A 23,098-nucleotide genomic window follows, 5' to 3' on the forward strand; every position below is an offset into this window, starting at 1 on the left:
AGCCGCTGCCCCCCTTCCGTGGAAAAACTGTCTTCCATGAAACCGGTCCCTGGTGCCAAAAAAGGTTGGGGACCGCTGCTACCCAACATTAGTGAAGGTTAAGACAAGTTGGTATTCATTTGCTGGTAATCAGAAGTGTAAGGAGGTATAACCATTCTGAGGATTAAATTTGCAATATACACCAAGAACCTTTAAATACAGCAATTCCATTTCTAGGAATTCTACTTCTAAAAAATATACACTACGGAAATAATCAGAGAGGTCCCTGAATTCAGGTACTAGAATGCTAAGATTCTCACTCTTCCTGCCTCCCTCCCTCCCTCATATGTGTGTATAACATTTTAAATGTAATATATGTTCATCATAAAACATTCAAAATACTTACAAATGTATAAAGTAGTAACTAAAAGCCCTTTCTCCTTCCATAATTATGTGTGTTTATAACCTGTAGTTTCAAGCAAAAATGGGATCGGACTAAACTTGATTTCTTCATTTAATCAATAAAGGAAATGAAATTCATTTAATAAAGAAAGGCAATTTCTAATGTTAGGATATACAGACCCAGAGAACTCTTTTATCAGGGTGACTCCGCCTACACAGATTCACTGCTGAGCCGGTCTTTTGCTTGGAGGGCAGAGCTGAGAGTTAGTCTGGCAGCAGCTAGAAACAGGTGAGCTCAGGGACAGTAGAGAGTGTAGCTCTCTAAATAAGGGGTCCATAGCTATGCTTTCACTCCAGCAGTGAATAGATGAAGCAGGCACTGGAGTCAATCCAAGTTAGAAGGCCATTGAGACCCCCTTCTTGGTCTCTGAGACTCATACTGCTTCCTAGTGGGTCCAGGGCTTGAGGGGCAGATCTGTCGAGGGGTAAACAGCTTTTGCAGGGCAGCAGCAAAACAGCACCCCCAAAATGTAGAAAATCCGATTTCCACTGATGATAGCCTGGAACTGTGTTTATGATACACTGTTAAGTGAAAAAAAAAATTATAAAACAATATGATCCCAAGTTGTGAAGAGTGGTCATCTCTGGGTTGTAAGATTTGCATGCATTCTACTTTTTTAAAATGATTTTCTTGAATTTCCCAAGGGTAGTACACAGATGTATTGCTCAATAGCTGCTTAGAACAGTGCTTGACACAAAGTAGACAGCAATAAACACATGTCGAATGAATGAATGGCTTGCTTTTGTAATCAGGGAAAAGACTGGATTTTATGCCAAAGCAATAAAACACCATTCTGAAGGGAAGTTGCCCAGGAATCAGCATAAAGTGAAAACATGCAAGATTTGTTCTGTGATAGGGTATAAATTACAAATCTTTCATTATTTAAAAAATATTGGGGGCTTCCCTGGTGGCGCAGTGGTTGGGAGTCCGCCTGCCGATGCAGGGGACACAGGTTCGTGCGCTGGTCCGGGAAGATCCCACATGCCGCGGAGCGGCTGGGCCCGTGAGCCACGGCCGCTGAGCCTGCGCGTCCGAAGCCTGTGCTCCGCAGCGGGAGGGGCCGCAGCAGTGAGAGGCCCGCGTACCGCAAAAAAAAAAAAAAAAAAAAAATTGAAAATAAAAAGCTGTGAGGGTGAAACAAGCAAGGACACACAGCTGGTGCATCTAGAGCAAGGGTCGTCTGCGTTCCCAACTCCTTTCTCCAACACCCCACGCTGATTGCCTGTGGGGTGTGCTCCCGCAGTCCTGATTGCTTTGGTCCTAACATTATCACTCTATAGTCACAAGTTAGGGCTTCCCTGGTGGCGCAGTGGTTAAGAATCTGCCTGCCAATGCAGTGGACACGGGTTTGAGCCCTGATCCGGGGATCCGGGAAGATCCCACATGCCGCGGAGCAACTAAACCCGTGCGCCAAAACTACTGAGCCTGCGCTCTAGAGCCCACGAGCCACAACTCCTGAAGCCCGGGCGCCTACCGCCCGCGCTCCGCAACAAGAGAAGCCACTGCAATCAGAAGCCCGCACACCGCAACGAACAGTGGCCCCCGCTCACCGCAACTAGGGAAAGCCCACGCACAGCAACGAAGACCCAACTCAGCCAAAAATAAATAAATAAATAATAGTCATAAGTTAAACATATGATAATAGCTTTTATTGATTAATGTCACTTTATTGTGTGTCACTATGGCCTAGGAATCCTGCTATTTTATATTACCTTATTTAATCTTTACAAGAATCTTGTGAGGTAGATTGTATCACCTCCTTTTCATAATGAGGAACTGAAGCCAGGAGAGGTTACCTAACTTGCCCAGGAGGAGGTGAGGCTGGGAGCCAGGCACCACTGCATGTCACCATCGTCCCAGCCCCCGCTGCTGGCTCACGTGACCCCTTGGAGCTCCTAGCATTTGCTGACCTTCCAGGCTATGGCTGACTCATCTCTGATCCCAAGTCCAGCCCAGCACCTGGCACAGACAGGATAAGGGCATGTCTGCTAAATTCCATGGGAAATTCCCTCAGGAAGCTGAGGCCCAGAGAGGGCCAGTGAGCAGAAAACATCACAAAGCCCAGGACTACTTCAGGTCCAGCTCAAGGGGCTCAGTGAGCGGGACCCTGACCTGGTTCCCACTTCTGAGTGCAGAGAAGGGTTGGGAAGGAGGGAGAGGTGTGTGCAGTGTGTGTGTGTGTGTGTGTGTGTGTGTGTGTGTGTGTGTGTGTGTGCACGTGTGCCCGTCCATGTGATGCCTCCAGCAATGCAGTAGCCTCTGTGCTGGGGTGTCTGACTCTGGGCCAGCCCTGGCCCGCCTTTGTGAATCCCATCAATCCTCTAACACACAGCCTCCCCACAGTCCTGCCTTGGGGTCGGAGGTAGATGTAATAGTGTGCTCAGGCTGGCTTGTACCAGCTTGGGACTGTCACATCATCAGGAATTTTGCAAGTCGGTTGTTAAACACCACCACTGGTAAAAGTTAAATTAAATTAAAAATTAAATTATATATAAATGTATAATTAAACAAGTTATTTAAAAGGAAGGTAGTAAAGCCTCAAAACCCATCACTTCCTAATTATTTTGCTACATTTTGCTATGATTTATTCTCTAGAGGTTATTTACATCTGTTATATCTGCACCATGAAAACTCTATGTTATGGTCTGTGCCACTACCGTGCCTCTCTTCACATCTCCATGTCAGCAACATCATGTTGTTAGCCTGAAATTAGCCATGCTGGGAGAATTTATACCAGGGAAATGGGTGAACACTACAAATCAGGCTTTGATTTACTGTTCTGCAGACTGTCTAGAAAGTGACAGAGAAAATGTTAACAAGGCAGATTAAATTTAAACATATGTTTGTAGCCATTACATTGTGAATAGCAAAAAAAAAAAAAAAAAGAGGAAATATTCTTCTAGAATTTAAAACTCTTATCCCATTCATCCAAAAAATCGTTTCTGGCAACTGACATTGACAAATGAGTGAAGTTCTGACTTATACCTTGTCTCCACTGTTTTACACTTGTGTTACTCATTAATGTCAATAAAAATATCAACCAACATTCATGTCGAAAATATCCTCACGGGTCAAAGGCAGGTTGGCTACAGACACAAGAATCTGGCAAAAATCGATGAAAGCATTCTTTGAGATTTAACTGGCTCTGTGCAATCTGCAAGAAAGGTCATTGTATATTTTATTATTTGTAAATTTTGTGTGATAATCTATTCTAACAGTACAATTTATATTAAACTTAGGTACATACGTATACGCATACTTTTTTCAGGGAGCCAGTTACTACACATTTCCTGGCACACCACTGGGCAGATGGGACGCTGGTTCTGGGAGTGGTCAGGAATAATGAGGATGGCTGAGTTTGGAGACCTCGGTCCATATAAACTATGCTTTAGGGGAAAGACAAGTTTAGTAGAGAGAACACAGGAGGGGGCCGGTGCCCCACCCTACCCTCTTTTCCCAAAGCTCTGCAGAATGAGGGGGTTGGAGCAGATCAGTGTTTTTAAGTTTTTTGACTACGAGTCAAATATACATTACAGCCATGACCCAGTTCGGATACATGTGTGCAAAACAAATTTTCATAAAACAATACCATTAATATGATCTCTGGTGACTTTAATTCAATTCAATTCTATTCATTTTGTTCTTTTCCATCCCATTTTGTAAAATGCTGGCCGTGAACACGAAATTAATTTTACAACCCGCTAATGGGTGTCAACCAGCTGTTTGGAAAAAAAAGACTTGACTATGAGGTGACTGCTAGGGTAGGGGCTGTGCACCCCTGAAGGCCTCTGACTCCTGACAACCGTCAGCAAGTATTGGTCTTGGCACTGCAGGGTTCCCGAATACCACGCCTTGTTCTGATGGATAGACAGCAGGTAAGGTCATTTGGAAACTCTTTAGCTCAGGCCCTATCACTTGTCTGGAACTGTTGCACCAGCCTCTTTGCTCATCCCCCTGAGGCCGGAGTCACCTGGAAAGGACACTCCCTCCTCCCCCAGACTTAGCCTGCAGGGCTCTATGGGGCTCATCATTTCTGCTTCCTGCTACAGGTGCATTTTTCATGCTTAATCTCTCACTTTCAGACTGGGCTTTCCATAAGCAAGAAACATGCTTCATTCCACTTTGAACTCCTACCATCCCCCACCCCACCCCACCCCCAGCTTCTGACTAGGGACAAGGTACATAACAAATCCAAGCAAGTGCTGAATGAATGAGTGAAGAGGGGAGAAGGAAGGGGAGGAAGATGGGCGGGAGAGAGGGAAACATCTGTGTACTCTGCGTGCTGGGCAAGCACACGGCTGAGCTGCACCCCGTCCACACCCGTGATGTGAGACACTCCGGTGCAGCCCCGGCCACTGACTCACAGACTCCTGCCTCATCACTCAAAGGCTCTGGAACCCAAGGCCATGGGTGGTTTGAATGCCCCCAGGACCTGCCTCCAGCCCCCCTCACATGGGCAGCCACGAAGCCTCATCTGGGCACGTCCAGTGGTGGGAATCCTCCAAGTCTCCCCTTCCATCTCACCGAGTAAGGGGGCCCAGAGGGAAAAGTGCTGGACCTGGGAGTGAGCCCCACTCCACCAATCATTAGCTGTGTGCCCATAGAGGGGCCCTGCCCCTCTCTGGGCCTTACTCTTCTCATCCTGAAAATGGATCTAACACTCCCTTACAGGCTGCCGTGAGGATTAGATACAATGAGAGTCCAATGCTCAGTCAGTATTGATCTTTCCCATCCATTCCCTGCTTTTGGACCAAAGAAAAGGATTTTCTTTCATTGGGTTGAAAGGGGACTCTCACTGGCTGTTTCTACCTCCTCAGAAGCCAGACCCCATCCGTTCCTCTGTCCCTGGAGCATCTGGGGTCAGCCCTCTCCAGACTGAGCGCCTCCCCAGCCCCAATCCAGTGCACATCATGGGCAGCTGGCCTGGCATCCCTGGCCTCCTGCTAGGTGGGGGGGTGTCCGGGACTCCCCTGCCCTGGGCCCCTGACCACACAGTGGACTGAAGTCCTTCACCTGGTTAACCAGTAGCCAGAGTGCTGCACATACCTGGCCCTGTGACCAGTGTCCTGCTCCACACTGCAGGCAGGGGGCGCCCAGAGCACCCTTGCCCAGATTGGCCCCGCTGTCCTCCAGAGCCACCAGCTTCCTCTGAGGCTCTCACATAAAGGTGGCTGGCCAGGGAAAACCATTCTGAGGCCACCCAGCTCTGCTGCTAAGTGCTGTGGCTCCTTAGCTTCAGGGGGGCCCATGGTCTCAGTTTGGTCACTTGTAAATTGAGAAGGTTGGACTGCTTGGGACTCAGCCCACAGTCACAGCAGCCAGCCCACTGTGTGGAAAAGTCTTTTAATGCATCTGTGTCCCCCACTGGATGGGGAGATCCTAGGGGGCAGGGACCTTCCTCATTCTTCTCATGTGCACAGCTCCTGGCCCAACATGTGACAACAGCAGGTGCCCACTAACGTTTCCTAAATGGATGGATGGAAAGCTAATGTTTCTCAAGGGCCTACTGTGCACCAAGCTATACCTTAAGGGTGATGCTTTTATTAACTAATTTCACCTTCACAACAGGCCTGTGAGAGGTACTATCATCACCCCATTTCACAGATGAGAAAACGGAGGCACCAGAAGATGAGGAGACTCGGCCAAGCTCACCCAGCCAGTGAGCAGTGGAGACAGGACTTGAACCCTGGCAACGTGGATGACCACGTAAGTAACTGCCAGCTGTCACCCTCCATGACTCTTCAATGAATTTTTCTGTTCCTACGGCCAGGCCAGTGTGAGTTCTTTCGGCACAAAGACATGAGAATTGCGGGGGCTTGTGAAGATTTGAGAGTGGATGTGTGTGCAGGTCATTGGTGCACGCACAGCTTTAAGAATGGTGTGGGGGGAAGTAAACTCCCTCTCAAGATGAAATCCATGAGGAAATGACAGGCTGTCTGAGGAGGGGGAGTGGGCAGGGGTGTCCAGGGGACTGCCCACGTGTTGACAATTGTTGGAGCTGGGTGATGGGAATGGGGGTTCTTTATATTATTCTCTCTTCTCTTGTATAAATATGTACACATCCATAATAAAAAGTTTAAATTTTTAAAATAAAATAAAGTCCACGACTATCACAAAACCCACATAGGCTGCCACTTTGCTGACGGTCCCTTCTGTTTTCTTCCCAGCTCCTCCAAGCCCCTCAGGCTTGCCTCTGACAGCCTTCCCAGAAAGTTCCATGTGTCTTTCTGTGCTTGTCTCTCTTATTGCCTATTGGTTTGTCCCTGTCTGTCCCTTTCAGTGACTCTCTGAGAATCAGGGGAAGTTCCATAATGAAATACACATTGATACCCTTTTTTGACTGCATTTTTTTCCCCAGGGCCTCTGTCTTCTCTGTGTGTCCAAATCTGTTTTCTGCTTCTTTGCCTTGACTACTCCCATCCATTTGGACCTTGCTTTACAGGTAGGAATTCTCGGCTCTGGTCGGTAACCTTCACCAGACAGTGTGTATAGGTGGGTTTTCGTGCCCATGTGGGTCCTCAGATCTGCCCAGAGGAAAAGCCTGGGATTTGGAGTCAGAGACCTTGCGACCTGGGGTGAATCATTTCTCCTCCTGAAGCCTTGGTTGTTTCATCTGTAGAATGGGTGTGATCTACTTCCCTAGATCATTAGAGAATGGTATGAATGGTGCTTTGTTAACTGAGAAGCACCATGCTTGCTGGTTCTCAGGCCTGCTTCCACCTTCCCTACAACTCCCTCCCAGAGGCGCTATTCCACGAGGTGGGAGTGGAGGATTCCAAGCAGCAGCCCGGCCCCCCGCAGACCCTGGGGCCCCTCCCGGGGGAGGGAGGGCGGACACTGGCGTTACGGAGAGACGCAGGAGCCACAGTACCAAAGAGCTGGACACCCTGGCTGGGTGCCTTGGCTCCACCACCACCTGGTTAACTGACTCAGAGAGACAGAATCAGCTCAGTCAAGTTGGGAACAGAGCTCTCCCCCACGGCAGAGGGGCTGCGAGATCTTCCCCTGTTCTGAGCAGGGCACTGTGGGAAATAACAGTGCTTTACAGTTTATAAAGCACTCTCATCCCCAAGGTCTCACTGGATCCTCAGAGAGCACAGGTCAGAGGGAGCCTGTCACTTGTCCACAGTGGGACTCAAACACAGGTGCTAATTTTTTTTTTTTTTTTTTTTGCACCGCTCGGCATGTGGGATCTCAGTTCCCGGACCAGGGATCCAACCCGCGCCCCCTGCATTGGAAGGGTGCAGTCTTAACCACTGGACTGCCAAGGAAGTCGCCACGGGTGCTAATTTTAAGATGAGATATTGATTGACCTTTTGTGTCTGGCCTGTCTTTATTCCATCTTCTCCCAGGGCCTCTCTGTTTTCTCCTCTGTGTGTCCAGATCTCTGTTTATTTTCCTTTGCCTTGACCTTGCCCATTCATTTTGAGCTTACTGTACTGAGAGGAATGGTCTGCACCTGGAAGGTACCCTCCTTTCGGAGGGAGTGTATGGGAGTGTTTTCACGCCTATCTGACAACTTCAGACAGAGTTACCACGCAAAAAATTGGTGATTGAAGAAGACAAAAGCCCATTTTCTGCTCCCTACCATTCTTAACTGTCCAGTAAAGCAACATTCATTTTCATTTCTTTTCACTTAATAAAATAACAATAATAATAGCTATCGTTCATTGAAGGTTTATCACATGCTGGACATTGGGCTATGTATGGTCTTTACAGTTAAAGACCATATGGGCTATGTATGGTCTGACACAGTCTCATGGCTAAAATTTTAGAACAATAGTTATAAGGTCTTGTTTGCATCTGTCTTTATGTTTATGTATGTTTATACAAGTATGTTGTAGAGATGTGATAGTTCTCTACCTCCAGATGGTATTGTAGAAATTAATGTATAAAGAGCTCTACTTATGTGGGTTGAAGGACACGTGTTTGTAAGGATTGGGTATTCTAAAACTCTCATAAATACATAGATAACTTTATCTCTGTTGCAAAACTGGTCAGCAAGGAAAATAGCTTGGGATGATGGCTGACTTTGTCTAATGTCTCATTAGATTTCTGTGAATAGTCTAAACATAATTGTTGGGAGGAAGTGATGTAGATAGATGTAAGTGGGATCAGAGTTTTTAGGTGAACTTTTCAGCAATAAATATGTGTATGGTATTCTAATTAAAAATAGCTACCAGGGGCTTCCCTGGTGGTGCAGTGGTTGAGAATCTGCCTGCCAATGCAGGGGACATGGGTTTAAGCCCTGGTCTGGGAAGATCCCACATGCCGCGGAGCGACTAGGCCTGTGCACCACAACTACCGAGCCTGCGCGTCTGGAGCCTGTGCTCCACAACAAGAGAGGCCGCAACAGTGAGAGGCCCGCACACCGCGATTTAGAGTGACCCCCGCTCGCCCCAACCAGAGAAAGCCCTCGCACAGAAATGAAGACCCAACACAGCCAAAAATAATTAATTAATTTTAAAAAAATAGCTACCAAAATCTTTTTGGTAACTTGAAACCTTAAAGTTTTGCTAAGCTAAGTTAAATAATGGAATCTCATTGAATATCTAGATCATTTCCAAATAAGATGAAACAGTGAAACATTAATTACTGAACGTAGGTTTACTGACTCTTATCTTCTTATTACAGAGAAACTAAAGACATTTGGGTTTATTAGTAAATGTATTTTGTGCCACATTGAAAGATTGTACTATGAAAAAGTGTATGCTTCAAAATTATGAAATGTATTCATAAATTTGCCAGTCTACAGAATTCTGGTGTAATAGTTCACAATTGTTCACTTCTTAGTTTTCACTAGAAGTTAAGGTTGCTAAGGGTTAAGAATTCTAATTAATATGTGTAATTAAAGCTACCAGAAATAATATGGGAAACAACTCTGTATACAAGAAAAGTAAGATATATTTTTACCTAAGAAAAGATATGATGTATGGAGATGCATTTCTGTTGAAGGAAATGAAAGTGATTTTGTCCTAAAGTAAAGCTGGTTATTTCAGAATGGGAAGGTGGAAAATAAAGGATAAACTAAATGTATACAGAAAGTTGAAGGGGGAGAGAAAGAGAATTTTACGTTGTGTAATCAAGCTGGCTAAAATTAAATTGTTATTATAAGGGTATTTAAAATAAGCCTTAATATCGATAGTGTACTTATATAAAACTGGAACTTGATTTTCTTTCATCTGTTAAAAGGACAAAGTTCTATTGGACTATTGGTCTTCTCCTGATAAGAAGTTGTGAAAGGTTTTTCTTTACCTCTTAAGTAATCTGCCTAGAAAGCAAAGATTTGGTGTTTTATCAAAATAATTTCCTGTGCTTCATGTTGTCTTAATCAGGTCTTTGATTATTTAAGAGAACTGAATCATCTCAATATTAAAAGAGATAAGTTTTGCTCACAACTGTGTAACAATCTCTATTTGCCTTTAAAATCCTTTATTGTCACTTTGGTTAAATAGACAGCTATGTATTCTTTCATAGTGTGATTCTTATTTAGTCAAGTGTCCAAACTTTTTGATATTTTTGACAAACTTCACCAAATCAAACTCTAACTAAAGTCTTTTTGACATGGAAGTAATTTCGGGATTTCCCAGAGGGCCCCTGGAACATCTCAAAAGATTTTTTCTCCTTAAAAACAGAGAGATAGAGGCTTATTGATATGTTAGATTACACGGCAAGCATTGTCAAATAAGACGTAATACTAAGCCTTCTTCATGTTGTATTTGTATAGGTATATAAGCATTCCAGAAATTGTATGAAATTCCTAAAATTCTGATATGTCTGGTATAATGTTAACCAGTCATAATTCTAGTAATTACCTTAATAATAACTAGAATGCTGTTTGTTACAGAGATAACCAAATTTCTTTGTCAATCGCATTGTAATGAACTCTAATCAGATCTTTAACCATGGCCATTTTTAAGCCTTTGTCATTTACAGAAGTTACTGTTTTACTCTGATGCTTTTGCAGAAGTGTTTGCAAGTGTGCTTCATCTTCAAGGAGATTCATGGAAAGGACTCTGGCAAGCACAGATTTCTGATAACTTTAAGATCATAAAACTGAACTGAGTAAGAATCTCCAGAACTGATGAAAAAACTGGATTCAAGCAGAACAAGAATTAATAACAGACCAAACGAAGTGATGATGATGATTATAATTTTTATGACTTTTTGTCTGGAACATTGTTGGTTCTTTAATGTTTTGTTTTTTCCAGATTAAGTTCTTTAATATCAAGGAAACTTTTTCTCTTAAGCTACCTATGACTTAGAGCAATTTGATAAAGTGTACTTTTGTGAATAAGGATGAAACAATTACTTTTTCTCCCTACCTGATCCCTCCAGAATTTGGAAGCTTAGTGAATGTTCTTTATGACAAAATATTTATTTGCATAAGTTAATAAGAATCTATTCTTCTTGTAACAGGACACAATTGGAGACATTTGTTATATTATCGAAGCTTTGGTTGGAATGTCAGATTTGAGAAGATTCATAGAATCAGATATGACAAGACAGTTTTAAATAATTAAGGCTGAGTTTATAGAGTTAATAAATCCCCTTGGAAAAACAGCCTGGTACCTTGCTTTCAGGGTTCCTGACAGTCTTACCAGGTTAGTAAGGAAAGTCCCTTCCTGGCAGGTACAGGATACTTGGGGGACCTCAAGAAGAGAGGAATCAACCCACATCTATAAGCATTAAGGCAAAGTCTGATGGAAAGTCTTTGGCTTGGCTTCCTGACCTCTAGATGCTTTTAAAAGTTCAATCTGAAATTCCTTATGAAAAGCCAGCAAAGAATATTTAAAAGACCCTATATGGTCAATTGCTATTCTTGCTGCGCTTGCACAAATAATCGGGACAAGTTTATTGAAACTAGACCTGTTTTGTGAACAAATTAGTCTTCATTTGGCTATCTTTGATAGAAATAAGGGTGATTTTAGAAAAATTATGTTTCAGTAGAAACTATAATACACACTTGTAGATAAGATTCTAGTTCTGTTAATTGTCTCTGAGGTTTTGTTTTCTACCCGTAAACTGGACTGGATCCTGAATTCTAGTTTCCTCAAATATCTGGCTACAAATCTCCAAACTAATGTTTCCAATTTTCTCCCACCTTTTTGACTTGGAATCACTAAAAACAAAAGCTGCTCTTTTCCCTGAAACCCTGCAAACTGAATGTGAATGGCTTGATATAAACTTCAGAGAAATCACCGTAACAGCTCATGTTTAGACATCGTTTGTGCCTGTTGCTTTGTGGGCCACTCAGAAAGTGTAACTGAACACCTGATGACATCATCAGAGACACTCAAACTGCAAAAGATGTTTCAACCCTAACATATAGAAAATCTTCTTGACTGGCTGCCTCCTGGGCTCAGAAAGTGGTTTAGCGTCTTCTCCAACCATTAAGCTTTGGTTTTCTTCTGTTTCCATAGAAATGTCTCTTAATAAATACCTGACCACTGGCACTATCTAGGCCTAACTCTGGGAGCACACCTGCAAGACCACCTCCTGAAATGAGACACCACTGTTTAACTAAGCTGACCTATTCTCACTACTGAGACAGGTTCAATGAGATATGGAGCAATTTGTCAACTCAGCTTCTGGACTGTGAAACTTGTTTGAAGTTTCAAAGGTGGGATGAAGGGGGGCAGAATTTGTCACCCCAAGATATGCCTCTTCAGCATAAGGATTATTTTAAGATGGTTATTTTTAAGAAACTGCAGACATAGGGGAAGCTCTAAAAATGGAGCTTTTGTAGGAGACATTTACATGTATGGGGGAAATCTCTTGTTTGTAAAGGTGTCTTCCTCACTGTACCAGGAATGGTAGATAAAATAGACAAGGTAAGGTGACCTTATCTCCAGAAACTCTTATCAATGTAGAAAACAATTATTTAAATCTGCATAATGACCTTACCCTTGTTTACTGTGCTTTTCCTGATAACCTCCTATAACTAACGCCTCAACCCCAACGTTTTCTTTTGTCTTTAGCTGAAGATGGTATTTAGGGTGACAGCTTCAGCCATTTGGGGGAGTTACTCTATTTTCCTGGGTATCTCCCATGTATACAGGAGGCATACATGTAATTAAATTTGTTTGTTTTTCTCCTGTTAATCTTTTTATTACAGGGGTGTCTCAGTCAAGAACCTAAGAAGGGTAGAGGGAAAATTATTTTTCCATCCCCACAATAACATCCCTTGACAATCTAAACAGAGAACACTATGACACCAGAAAGTGACGGCTCTAATTTTTGTTCTATTTTAGAGCAGGCTTTTTAGTTCTGGGATCATTTAAAATGAAGTGTTTAAGTTTATATGTTTGAGTGAGAACGCTTCTAGATGGGAATGTACAGCTCTCAAAGTCCTTTCACATTCTTTTCTCAGATGATCTTCACAAAGCTGTGGGTTAGGTAGGACAGGGGTTATTATACCTGATTAATAGATGAGGAAACCAAGGCTTTAAGATCTGCTAGAAACTACAGAGCCAGGACTCAAGCCCAGGTCCTCTAACATCATATCTGTGCTCTTCCCACTCCACTCTGTGTCTCTAAACTGAAGACGAACAGAAATCTATTCAGGGACCCATCGTTCCTTCCTCTGTGCCAGCTGCCTACAAATTAGATAAACCATGCCCTCCTCCTGGTTCTACGAATCACCATAGCAAAGAAGACAGTTGCCAGGTTTCGCAAAAAACTAAAAATAGAACTACCATATGACCCAGCAATTCCACTCCTGGGTATATATCAGAAAATAACAAAAACACTAATTTGAAAAGATACATGCACCCAAATGTTCATAGCAGCACTATTCATAATAGCTAAGATACAGAAGCAACCTAAGTGTCCATCAACAGATGAATGGATAAAGAAGATGTAGAACATATGCACAATAGAATACTATTCAGCCATAAAAAGAACGAAATTTTGCCATTTGCAACAACATGGATGGATTTGGAGGGTATTCACTTAAAAATGGTGAATCATTGTACACCTGTAACTAATACTGTACCTCAACTATACATCAATTAAAATTTTTTTAATTAAAAAAAAGGGGGAACTCCCTGGCAGTACAGTGGTTAGGACTCAGTGCTCTCACTGGCAGGGGCCCAGGTTCAATCCCTGGTCAGGGCATGGCCAAAAAAAAAAAAGAAGAATACAGCTGCCAGGCACATACAGTTGTCCAGCATGACTTGTCTCAAGCCTGACCCTGATAACTCACCTTGCGTTTGAGGAAAGCATCTTGGTAGAAAAGCACTGCCTGCAGCTCAGGGGAGCAATCTGCTTCTCTGGATTGTTCTTTGGGCTTCTCTTGCCTCTTGGTGATGACTGCTTCGGATATTCTGACGTTCTGCCCAGTTCCCTTCACAGAACCCAAAAATAAAACCTCAGCGAAAGGCAAACATCCAGTCAAATATTTACCAAAGAAATGACAGCAAGTGGGTGGCCTCCTTCCTTGTTTGGGAACACTACTGGCTATTCTTCTGCTCTACCGCCCTTCCCACGCTTTCTCATGCAAAAGCAGGAACTGCCCTCGTAGTTCCTCTCTCCAAGACTCTTGCAGTCTCATTTAGCCCTCACTGGCTGTGGGCACTGGCTCCTTGAGCTACTGGAGCTTTGCCCAGGAGCTGAGGCCTCTTCGGCTAGCTGTAAGAATTATTACAGGCAATAAAGTAGGACTCTGCCTCAAGGCAATAAACTAGGAAAGTAGCACCACTGGCTTCAAGATTCTCCTTGGAAACAAGACAATTTGCTGGGAGAAGTGGCTGGAGACAAGTTCAAAACTGAACCCCACCCATGTGGCAGAACCGGGGCTAGCTGTCCACAAGGAATTCCTGCTCCCTTGCCATAAAGTGAAGCTGTTGCTGGCAAGGACCTGCCCAGCCAGGGGGCATACTCCCCAGCCCACCCAGGAGTCTAGGAATAAACACGGGATCAAGGTTACCAATGGGATGTGAGCAGAAGTGATGTGTGTTACTTCTGGGCTAAGACAGTTAAGAAGCAAGTGTGTTTTTTCTACCCTCCCCTTCCGCACCTGCTGGTTTAGGACTCAAAGGCACTAAAGGAATGGGATGGGAAGGAGCCTGAGTCCCTGAATCACCATGTAGAGGAAGCTGTCCTCTACACCAACTGTCCATAAGCAAGAAATAAAGGTCTATTGTAATAAGCCAGTGAAGTGCCAGCTTATTTGTTACAGCAGCTAGTGTTGCCCTAGCTAACATAGCACAGAATGTGGAGAACTTGTAAGCATCCTATGGTCCAAGTTCTTGATTTTAAGGATAAGAAGACAGAGGCTTAAGGAAGGGAAGTACACTAAGAGGACTAGCCTTAGAAAGCCTGCCATGTCCACAGAGCTGTGCCAAGGGTGTGAGCATCCATACTGGTGCCATGCAATTCTGTGCCCCAGAGCACTGCTCATTGGACCAAAGCTGAGTGCCTGACCTAAGGGCAGCCAGTCATAAACCATATCAATCTGCCATCTGTGATGGACATTCTGTCCAACAGGTCATCTCTTTCAGGAGTCTGACCTTGAGACACAGAACAAGAACTAAACACTCATCAGTGGGATCGAGAACCAAATAACACCGAGAGAGATGCAGGAAGCTAAGGAATGGTCAAGTCCTGATCAGGGAAGAGCGTGACTCTTGCTGCTGAGAAGTGTGTTAAGATTTCCCAGTTACTAGAATGGTCCATGGATTCTAAATGGCCACCCTGTTCCCAAATGATCATCCAGAGCCAAATGGGAACTAGACCCCAGGTGTTCTTGTCTGTTGATTCACTGCATCCATCAGCTGCCAGGCCAGTTAATGGCAACATCACACTCTTATCACCCATGAGTTGTCTGTGGCTCCTCCCCTTCTCTCACCTCATTCGTTCTGCCTCCTGGTGGCTCTTATCCATCCCTTGGATGTCAGAGGGCTCATTCCTCTTTTCCCTTCTGCCAGCCTGGAGTTGGTGTTCAGAATGGTGGAGCCACAACATGGAAAGAGCCTGGGTCCCTGAATCAACACTTGAGGAGGCTAGGAATAGCCATTTGAGAGTTTACACAAATAAGGAATAAACTTCTATTATGTAAGAGCCATTATATGCTTTGGAGTTTGTTTGTTAGAAAAGCTAGTCCTTATCCTAATCAATACAACTTCCTTTCCATTCACACTGCTACTGCCGCAGTTGCAGCCCTCACCACCTCCTGCCTGGACCAACACAAGTGCTCTCTAACAGCGCTGCAGCCTCCAGTCTCCATGCCTAGTGCAGACACGCATCTCCCTAAAGCACAGCTCAGACTTGCCAAACATCCTCCATGGTCTGCTCTCCCAACCCTGGCTTTCCAAACCCTCCAAGAAGTTGCTTCAACCCTCTTTTCCAGCCTCATCTCCACTGGTTTCCATCTACATTTTTTTCAAAGTTGCTTATCCATCCCTAAACATGGCCTTTCATGTTACTCTCGCTCTTTAGGGAACAAGGAACAGAGATCCACTCGAGCTGCCTGGAGTTAAAGGGGTTTCCAATTCCTCCCCTGCAAGGGCTGGGGCCCAACCAGGGAAGGCATTGGAGACTGAAACTACTCTTGGGAAAGGTTCCTCCCCTCTGTGGCCAAGTGGTCTTTCTCTTGTCTCTCTCCTTTTTTGGCCTTTTTCTTCAATCTTTCCTCTCTCTGACTCAGCCCCTTTGCTTCCTTAGGGTTTCTGCTCTCTTGGGGTTTTAACTCACCACCATCCTGACTTTAGTTCATAGTATCCTTTCAACCTCTACCCCCAAAGTCCACTGGCTCCTTCCCAGGGTTCCCCAGTTCTAACCGCTAAGAGAAAAGATCTGCCGCAGTTCATCTTTTTCCCAGGTGGTCACAGCCAGTCTACGCCTTCCCGTCATTGGCTCAGTCCCACACCCCTTGTATAAGTTTGCTAGGACCCCACCCATAACAAAATACCACGTACTGGGTGGTTTAAACCAGAACTTTATTTTCTCGCAGTTCCAGAAGCTGGAAGTCCAAGATCAAGGTGTCTGCAAGTGTGGTTTCTCCTGAGGCCTCTCCTTGGCTTACAGGGGGCTGCCCTCTCGCTGTGTCCTCACGTGGCCTTTTCTCTGTGCACCTGCACCCTAGCATCCCTATGTCCTAATCTCTTCTTATAAGGACACCAGTCAGATTGCATCAGGCTGCCCCAACGGCCTTGTTGTAACTTCATTCATTACCTCTGAAAGGCCCCGTCTCCCAATAAAGTCACATTCTAAGGTACTGGAGGTTAGGGCTTCGACATATGAATTTGGGAGGGGACACAATTCAGTCCATAACACCCCTGGTCTAATCAGCTCTGATGGAGCGGGAGGGGGTCCTGGAGGCAGTGAACAGGCGCCATAACCGACAATTCAGGCCGTCTGTGTTCGCTCACCTTGATCCCTTTACTCCTACCTAGAACGGCGCCTCCCACCCGCTTATCACCATGGCTTTTTGTTCATTAAGTCCCACCTCAAGCATAATATCTGGCATAATATCCTGATCACCATGGTGTAATCTTATTTCTCTTGGCTTGGCCTATCTCTCTTTTATGGCACGTATTTAGGCCTTCTTTCTTTGTCCATTTAGCACATATTTGTGGAGAAGCAGCCTGGGGCAGTGGTGCAGAGTGTGGACTTTGGGGCCAACTCCACCATTTACCAGCTGTAATTTTGGCCACGTTATGTTGTTAACCCCTCTGATCCTTGGTTTTATCTGAGACAAGCTGTACCTACTTCATGACAGATGAGGTTGAAACGAGCTAATATACAATGCTCAGGAGGGTGCCTGACACACAGCAAGCCCTCGACGAACATGAGCAATTAGAGGGCGCCTGCTCTCTGCCGAGTGCCAACTGGAATGGGGAGCAGACGGTCACATCCCAGTTAATTGTGCCCAAGTCCCAGTCCCCCTATTAGATCACAGTAGCTTGGAAGCCAGGACTAGACCTGATTCGCCATGACGCCTGGGAGACAGGGGAGGCCCCACAAATGCTTGCTTTCAAAATTGAAAATGATGAAAGAAAAACGAAAAAGAGGGAGAAATATGAGGATCAGTACAACATAACTCTCTTACTGGACACCTGCAAACAAAGAAACACTGTCAGTGTGTTTCTTCTGAAACCAGGCCCTCTCCTTCCCAGGAGAAGCAGTTCTCGGTACATCCATGCCGCATCATTCAGAGAAAAGAATTGTAAAGCTCTCCTCCTTCAGGCACATGGAGATGCTATCTCCTGTGTGAGTGCCCATCTGCCAGGTGCTTCCTGGCTCCACTGCCCAGGCTTCAAATGGATATTTTAAATTATTGGATTCTCCTGGTTACTTCCGTCACAATTCTACAATTGCTCTCTTCACACCATTAAGGAAGAGTCACTATTGAATTGCCACTGACTTCCCAGGGGAGTTAGGAAGACAGCCATGTTAAAGTGGGAGAAAAGCCAAGACTCTTGTTCTAAAATGCTTAAGTTCAGCACAGTTTCAGTCACGGTAATAAGGAACCATTTCTAAGGGGCTACCATGCTCCAGACGTGGCCTCTTTGAACCTAGAGACAACCCTGTGTAATCCATTTCAATTTCCCCCTCATGCTTTCTCATTTTAGTGTCGAGTCTAAATGCAGAACTTGACATGCGTTTGTAGGACAGTTCAACATTTGATTTCGCTCTGCCATTCTAACCTCTGCAAGCCTTTTTGAATACTGCTTCTTCTAACCAATGCACATTAATTCCTTTTTGAAGTACTGGGGCATTTGAACACTTTCGCTGAGTTCATCCAGGTTATTGATAAAAACATTTAATAGAACAGAGCCCTAAGCACTCCGCTAAAGACCTCTTTCCGGGAGCCATGTAATGGTGCTGCAGTTGGCAGAAGGTGAGGAAAGAGATGACTACACGAGAACCCAGGTTAGGAAGGCTTACTCTATTTAAGCCCTGTGTTTATCAGGGTCCAGGGTTCTGGAGACATGACAGAAGGAAATTCAGCAGTGCATCACAAAGGTCATGCTTGCTTCCCGAGTGTTGGGAGCTTATCACAGGACAGCCTCTATTTATTCTATAGACAGATGGCTTAATTATTTAATATAGAAAAAAAGAACCAAAATATCTGGCAGACCTAGGGCAGGACAATTTCTTCCTTAAGTAATACCAATGGGTATGACCCTTGACTAGGGACAATATTTCTCACTTTGAAAAAGAACGAAACTATCCTGTATTCCCATCCTGGCCCTCCTCCTCTGTCACAAACAGGCCTGGATCCCCCTGCTGGCAGAAGAAAGAATGTTCAGTGACCTTTGTGACCTGGCCCCAATTTATCTTCCCAGACTAGACTCAGCTCTGGAGAAGTCCAGACATCTGACTGACCTCTCAGGTGCCACCCACCTCCCCTTCCCTGACCTCACCCATCCATTCAGGTCCCCAAATTTACAAAGTACCTGTGTACTGAGAAGTATGGTAGTCCCTGAGGGTAGATGCCCTGGAGACACACCTTGTGCCCTCGTCCCAGGTCAGCCAAGACCCTGGCTTAAGTACAGTGTCCTCCCTGGGGAGGGTTTCGGTGCTTTGCAGTTTATCACAGGCGGAGAGCAGAGAACGAGGGAAGCGATTACTGCAGCAATAGGCAGGCTGGACAAACTGCTGGGATGGGGCTGCCCGGGGACAGGGAGGAGCAGGAGATCAGATTCTGCAAAGGCCATTTCTGGCACTGGGAGGGGGGCCCATTTTAACTGGAGGCCAACCATGAACAGTAAAAGGGGCCCTGGTCTGGGACACCCACCTGAAGGACTCTGATTTTGAGCGAGTCCCTTCCTACCCTGGGCTGCAGTCTCCCCCTCTGTAAAGTGAGGATGTCAGAGGTGGTCTCTAAAGACCCTTGCTCCCTACTTGACCCAGCTCAGATGTCACCTCTGTGAAGCCTTCCCACATCTTCTCACCGACCCCACTGCTTCAGGTAGACTCACACCTCTGAGCGTTCGGTGATCGTCTGTATGCATTTTTGTCCTCCCCTCAAACAAAGGGCACCTTATCCCAGCACTTTGGCTCATCTGAATTATTAGGAAATACTATAGTATATTGAACTGAGGAATGAGGAAGTCATTTCTAGATCTGTAATCCCTGTATTGTCCACAAGGTGGCAGTCTGCACAGGTGGCTGCTGTACCTACCTTGCATTTTGGTGGAAGCCCTGGGAAAAGATGCCGAAGGGAAGAACGGAGTAGGAAGGACTCTCCTCAAAGACTTATCCTCTGGCTCCTCGAAGGGTATGTGCTGTCCCTCTCCCCTCCACCTTTAAAGTGTCAGTCTTAGACAACAATGCAGGCCCTGAGCTACAGGGGCCAAGCCTGGATATTCCACATTTCCAAGCTTCTCAAGTTGGCTGGGCAAGGCTGGTGATCTGGCCCTCACTGCCCTCTCCGGCATCCTGAGCCTCTGCACCTCCCAACCCCATCCCCACGAGCTCTCTCCTCCCTCCTGACTATGCCTTGTTCTCTCTGGTCTTCATGCCTTCGGACATTCTGTGCTCTCTCTCCACTGTCCTTCCAGGCAGCACCTACTGGCTCTTCAAGACCCCGCTGAGTGTTGGAAGGATGTGGAGAACAGGGAACCCTCATACACTGTTAGTGGGAATGTAAATTGGTGCAGCCACTTTGGAAAACAGTATGGAGTTTTCTCAAAAAACTAAACATAGAAGTACCGTATGACCCAGCAATTCCACTCCTGGGTATATATATCTAAAAAAAACAAAAACACTAATTCAAAAAGATACGTGCTACCCAGTGTTCATAGCAGCATTATTTACAATTGCCAAGATATGGAAGCAACCTAAGTGTCCATCAACAGATGAATGGATAAAGAAGATGTGGTATATATACATACAATGGAATACTACTCAGCCATAAAAAAGAATGAAATCTTTGCAGCAACATGGATGGACTTGGAAGGCACTATGCTAAGGGAAATAAGTCGGGCAGAGAAAGACAAATACTATATGATATCACTTATATGCACTTTTAAAAATACAATAAACTAGTGAATATAACAAAAAAGAGGTAGACACACAGATGTAGAGAACAAACTAGTGGTTACCAGTGGGGAGAGGGGAGTGGGCAGGGACAATACAGAGGTGGGGGAGTAAGAGGTACAAACTATTAGGTTTAAAATACGCTACAAGAATATATTGCACAGGGACTTCCCTGGTGGTCCAGTGGTAAAGAATCCGCCTTCCAATGCAGGGGATGTTCATTCGATCCCTGGTCGGGGAACTAAGATCCCACGTGCTGCAGGGCAACTAAGCCCGCATGCGACAACTACTGAGCTCACACGCTTCAGTGAGAGAGCCCGTGCACCACAACCACAGAACCCACACGCCCTGGAGCTGGTGCACCACAACTAGAGAGAGAAAACCTGCACGCCACAACTAGAGAGAAGCCCACGCCACAATGAAAGATCCCACACGCCTCAGTGAAGACCCCTAGTGCCACAACTAAAACCCGACGCAGCCAAAAAAAATAAAGAAAAGTAAATAAATAATAAAATTTAAAAAGAAGTCTATCTAAAAAAAGAAAAGAAAAAACAATATATTGTACAGCACAGGGAATATCACAAACATTTGTAAAAATTGTAAATGGAGTGTAAGCTTTAAAAATTGAATTGGGTTGGCCAAAAATTTGTTTGGGTTTTTCCATAAGATATTATTAATATTAAATATTAACATTAAAAAAAAGACCCAGTTGAGGAAGCATCTTTTCCAGAAAACCTCCTTGATTCTCTTTTCCCCCCCGAGCACTGTCCTGTAGTAGCGTTTATCGCACTGAAATTGCTTCCTATCTGCCTTGCCTTCTTTTAAGAGTCTGGCTTGCTCTTCTATCCCCGCCCCCTCTGTGCACTGCACAGGCCTGGCGGGCAGGGGTTAGGCCCTCTGAGAGTTTGCTGAATGAAGAATGAAGCAATGAATCTACGAATTAGGGATGAGCTGTAGTAAGATCAATGGAGAAACTCCCCCTCCCCAACTGGGGAGTCATTTGAGAATAAGAAAAAAAACCTTATTTTTCTGTTGACCCTGGTTCAGGAAGGGACCAAATGCTCCTTAGCATAATAAAGGCACATTATTACTTTGAAAGGAGCCGGGCCAAATGTTCCTTAAAAGAGGCCAACGCTTTCCTCACGTGAGACTAGGCTGTGCTGCTTTCTAAGAATGAATGCTCCCTCTGGCAAGGTGACTCCTCTTTCAATTATTTATACAGAAACTGATGGCAGCTGTTTTACTCTCCTGGCAGAAAAGGTAAGTTCCAGGGGCTTCCCACCTCTAACAGGAGACCTTACTCCATGTGTCACAGAACTGATGTTGGGATTCTGCCAGTTGCCCGGTGTGTCTAGTCGATTCAGGACCTGGAAAAGTAAGCACAGGTGGGTTCACTGTGATTGGAACATGGGCCCTGACTGCTGTAAACCCCCACGTTGACTGTGGGCTACAGTGGACCACTCTAGTAAATGATCACAGGTCCCTCTGGAGGGGGCTTAGGTGAAGATTTCTAGAATCTCTACAGAGTTCTTCAAGGGGCCTTGGCCTCCTCTTCCAACAAGGGGCTCCGTGTCTAGAGGAAGTCTGAACCTGGTTAAGAGACCATGGCTTGAGATTGGTTCAAGATGGCAGAGGAGAAGGACATGCTCTCACTACCTCTTTCGAGAACACCGGAATCACAACTAACTGCTGAACAACCATCGACAGGAAGACACTGGAACTCACCAAAAAAGATACCCCACATGCAAAGACAAAGGAGAAGCAGCAATGAGACAGTAGGAGGGGCTCAAACACTGGAATCACAACTAACTGCTGAACAACCATCGACAGGAAGACACTGGAACTCACCAAAAAAGATACCCCACATGCAAAGACAAAGGAGAAGCAGCAATGAGACAGTAGGAGGGGCTCAATCACAATAAAATCAAATCCCATAACTGGGTGGGTGACTCACAACCGGGAGAACACTTACACCACAGAAGTCCACCCACTGCAGTGAAGGTTCTGAGCCCCATGTCAGGCTTCCCAACCTGGGGGTCCAGCAACGGGAGGAGGAATTCCTGGAGAAGCAGACTTTGAAGGCTAGCGGGATTTGATTGCAGCACTCTGACAGGACTGGGGGAAACAGAGACTCCACTCTTGGAGGGCACACACAAAGTAGTGTGTGCCTCAGGACCCAGGGGAAGGAGCAGTGACCCCATAGGAGACTGAACCAGACCTACCTGCTAGTGTTGGAGAGTCTCCTGCAGAGGCGGGGGGTGGCTGTGGCTCACCATGGGGACAAAGACACTGGCAGCAGAAGTTCTGGGAAGTACTCCTTGGCGTGAGCCCTCCCAGAGTCTGTCATTAGCCGCACCAAAGAGCCCAGGTAGGCTCCAGTGTCGGGCATGTCAGGCTTCCCAACCTGGGGGTCCAGCAACGGGAGGAGGAATTCCTGGAGAAGCAGACTTTGAAGGCTAGCGGGATTTGATTGCAGCACTCTGACAGGACTGGGGGAAACAGAGACTCCACTCTTGGAGGGCACACACAAAGTAGTGTGTGCCTCAGGACCCAGGGGAAGGAGCAGTGACCCCATAGGAGACTGAACCAGACCTACCTGCTAGTGTTGGAGAGTCTCCTGCAGAGGCGGGGGGTGGCTGTGGCTCACCATGGGGACAAAGACACTGG

The 23,098-nt window shown here is 45.4% G+C and overlaps 1 protein-coding gene across 1 annotated transcript in view; it reads right to left on the reverse strand.

Annotated features, from left to right (window-relative positions):
* LOC129392409 (stimulated by retinoic acid gene 6 protein-like) overlaps nucleotides 1-13,757 on the reverse strand; it is a 54,036-nt gene extending 40,279 nt beyond the window's left edge. The window contains exon 1 of the mRNA XM_055087088.1: nucleotides 13,650-13,757. Within this exon, the coding sequence (XP_054943063.1) occupies nucleotides 13,650-13,669 (20 nt within the window). The 5' untranslated portion in view covers nucleotides 13,670-13,757. The remainder of the gene's footprint in view (nucleotides 1-13,649) is intronic.
* Between the last annotated feature and the right edge of the window lie 9,341 nt (nucleotides 13,758-23,098).

The sequence above is a fragment of the Physeter macrocephalus genome, chromosome 9 (genome assembly GCF_002837175.3).
Source record: "Physeter macrocephalus isolate SW-GA chromosome 9, ASM283717v5, whole genome shotgun sequence".
Taxonomy (NCBI): domain Eukaryota; kingdom Metazoa; phylum Chordata; class Mammalia; order Artiodactyla; family Physeteridae; genus Physeter; species Physeter macrocephalus.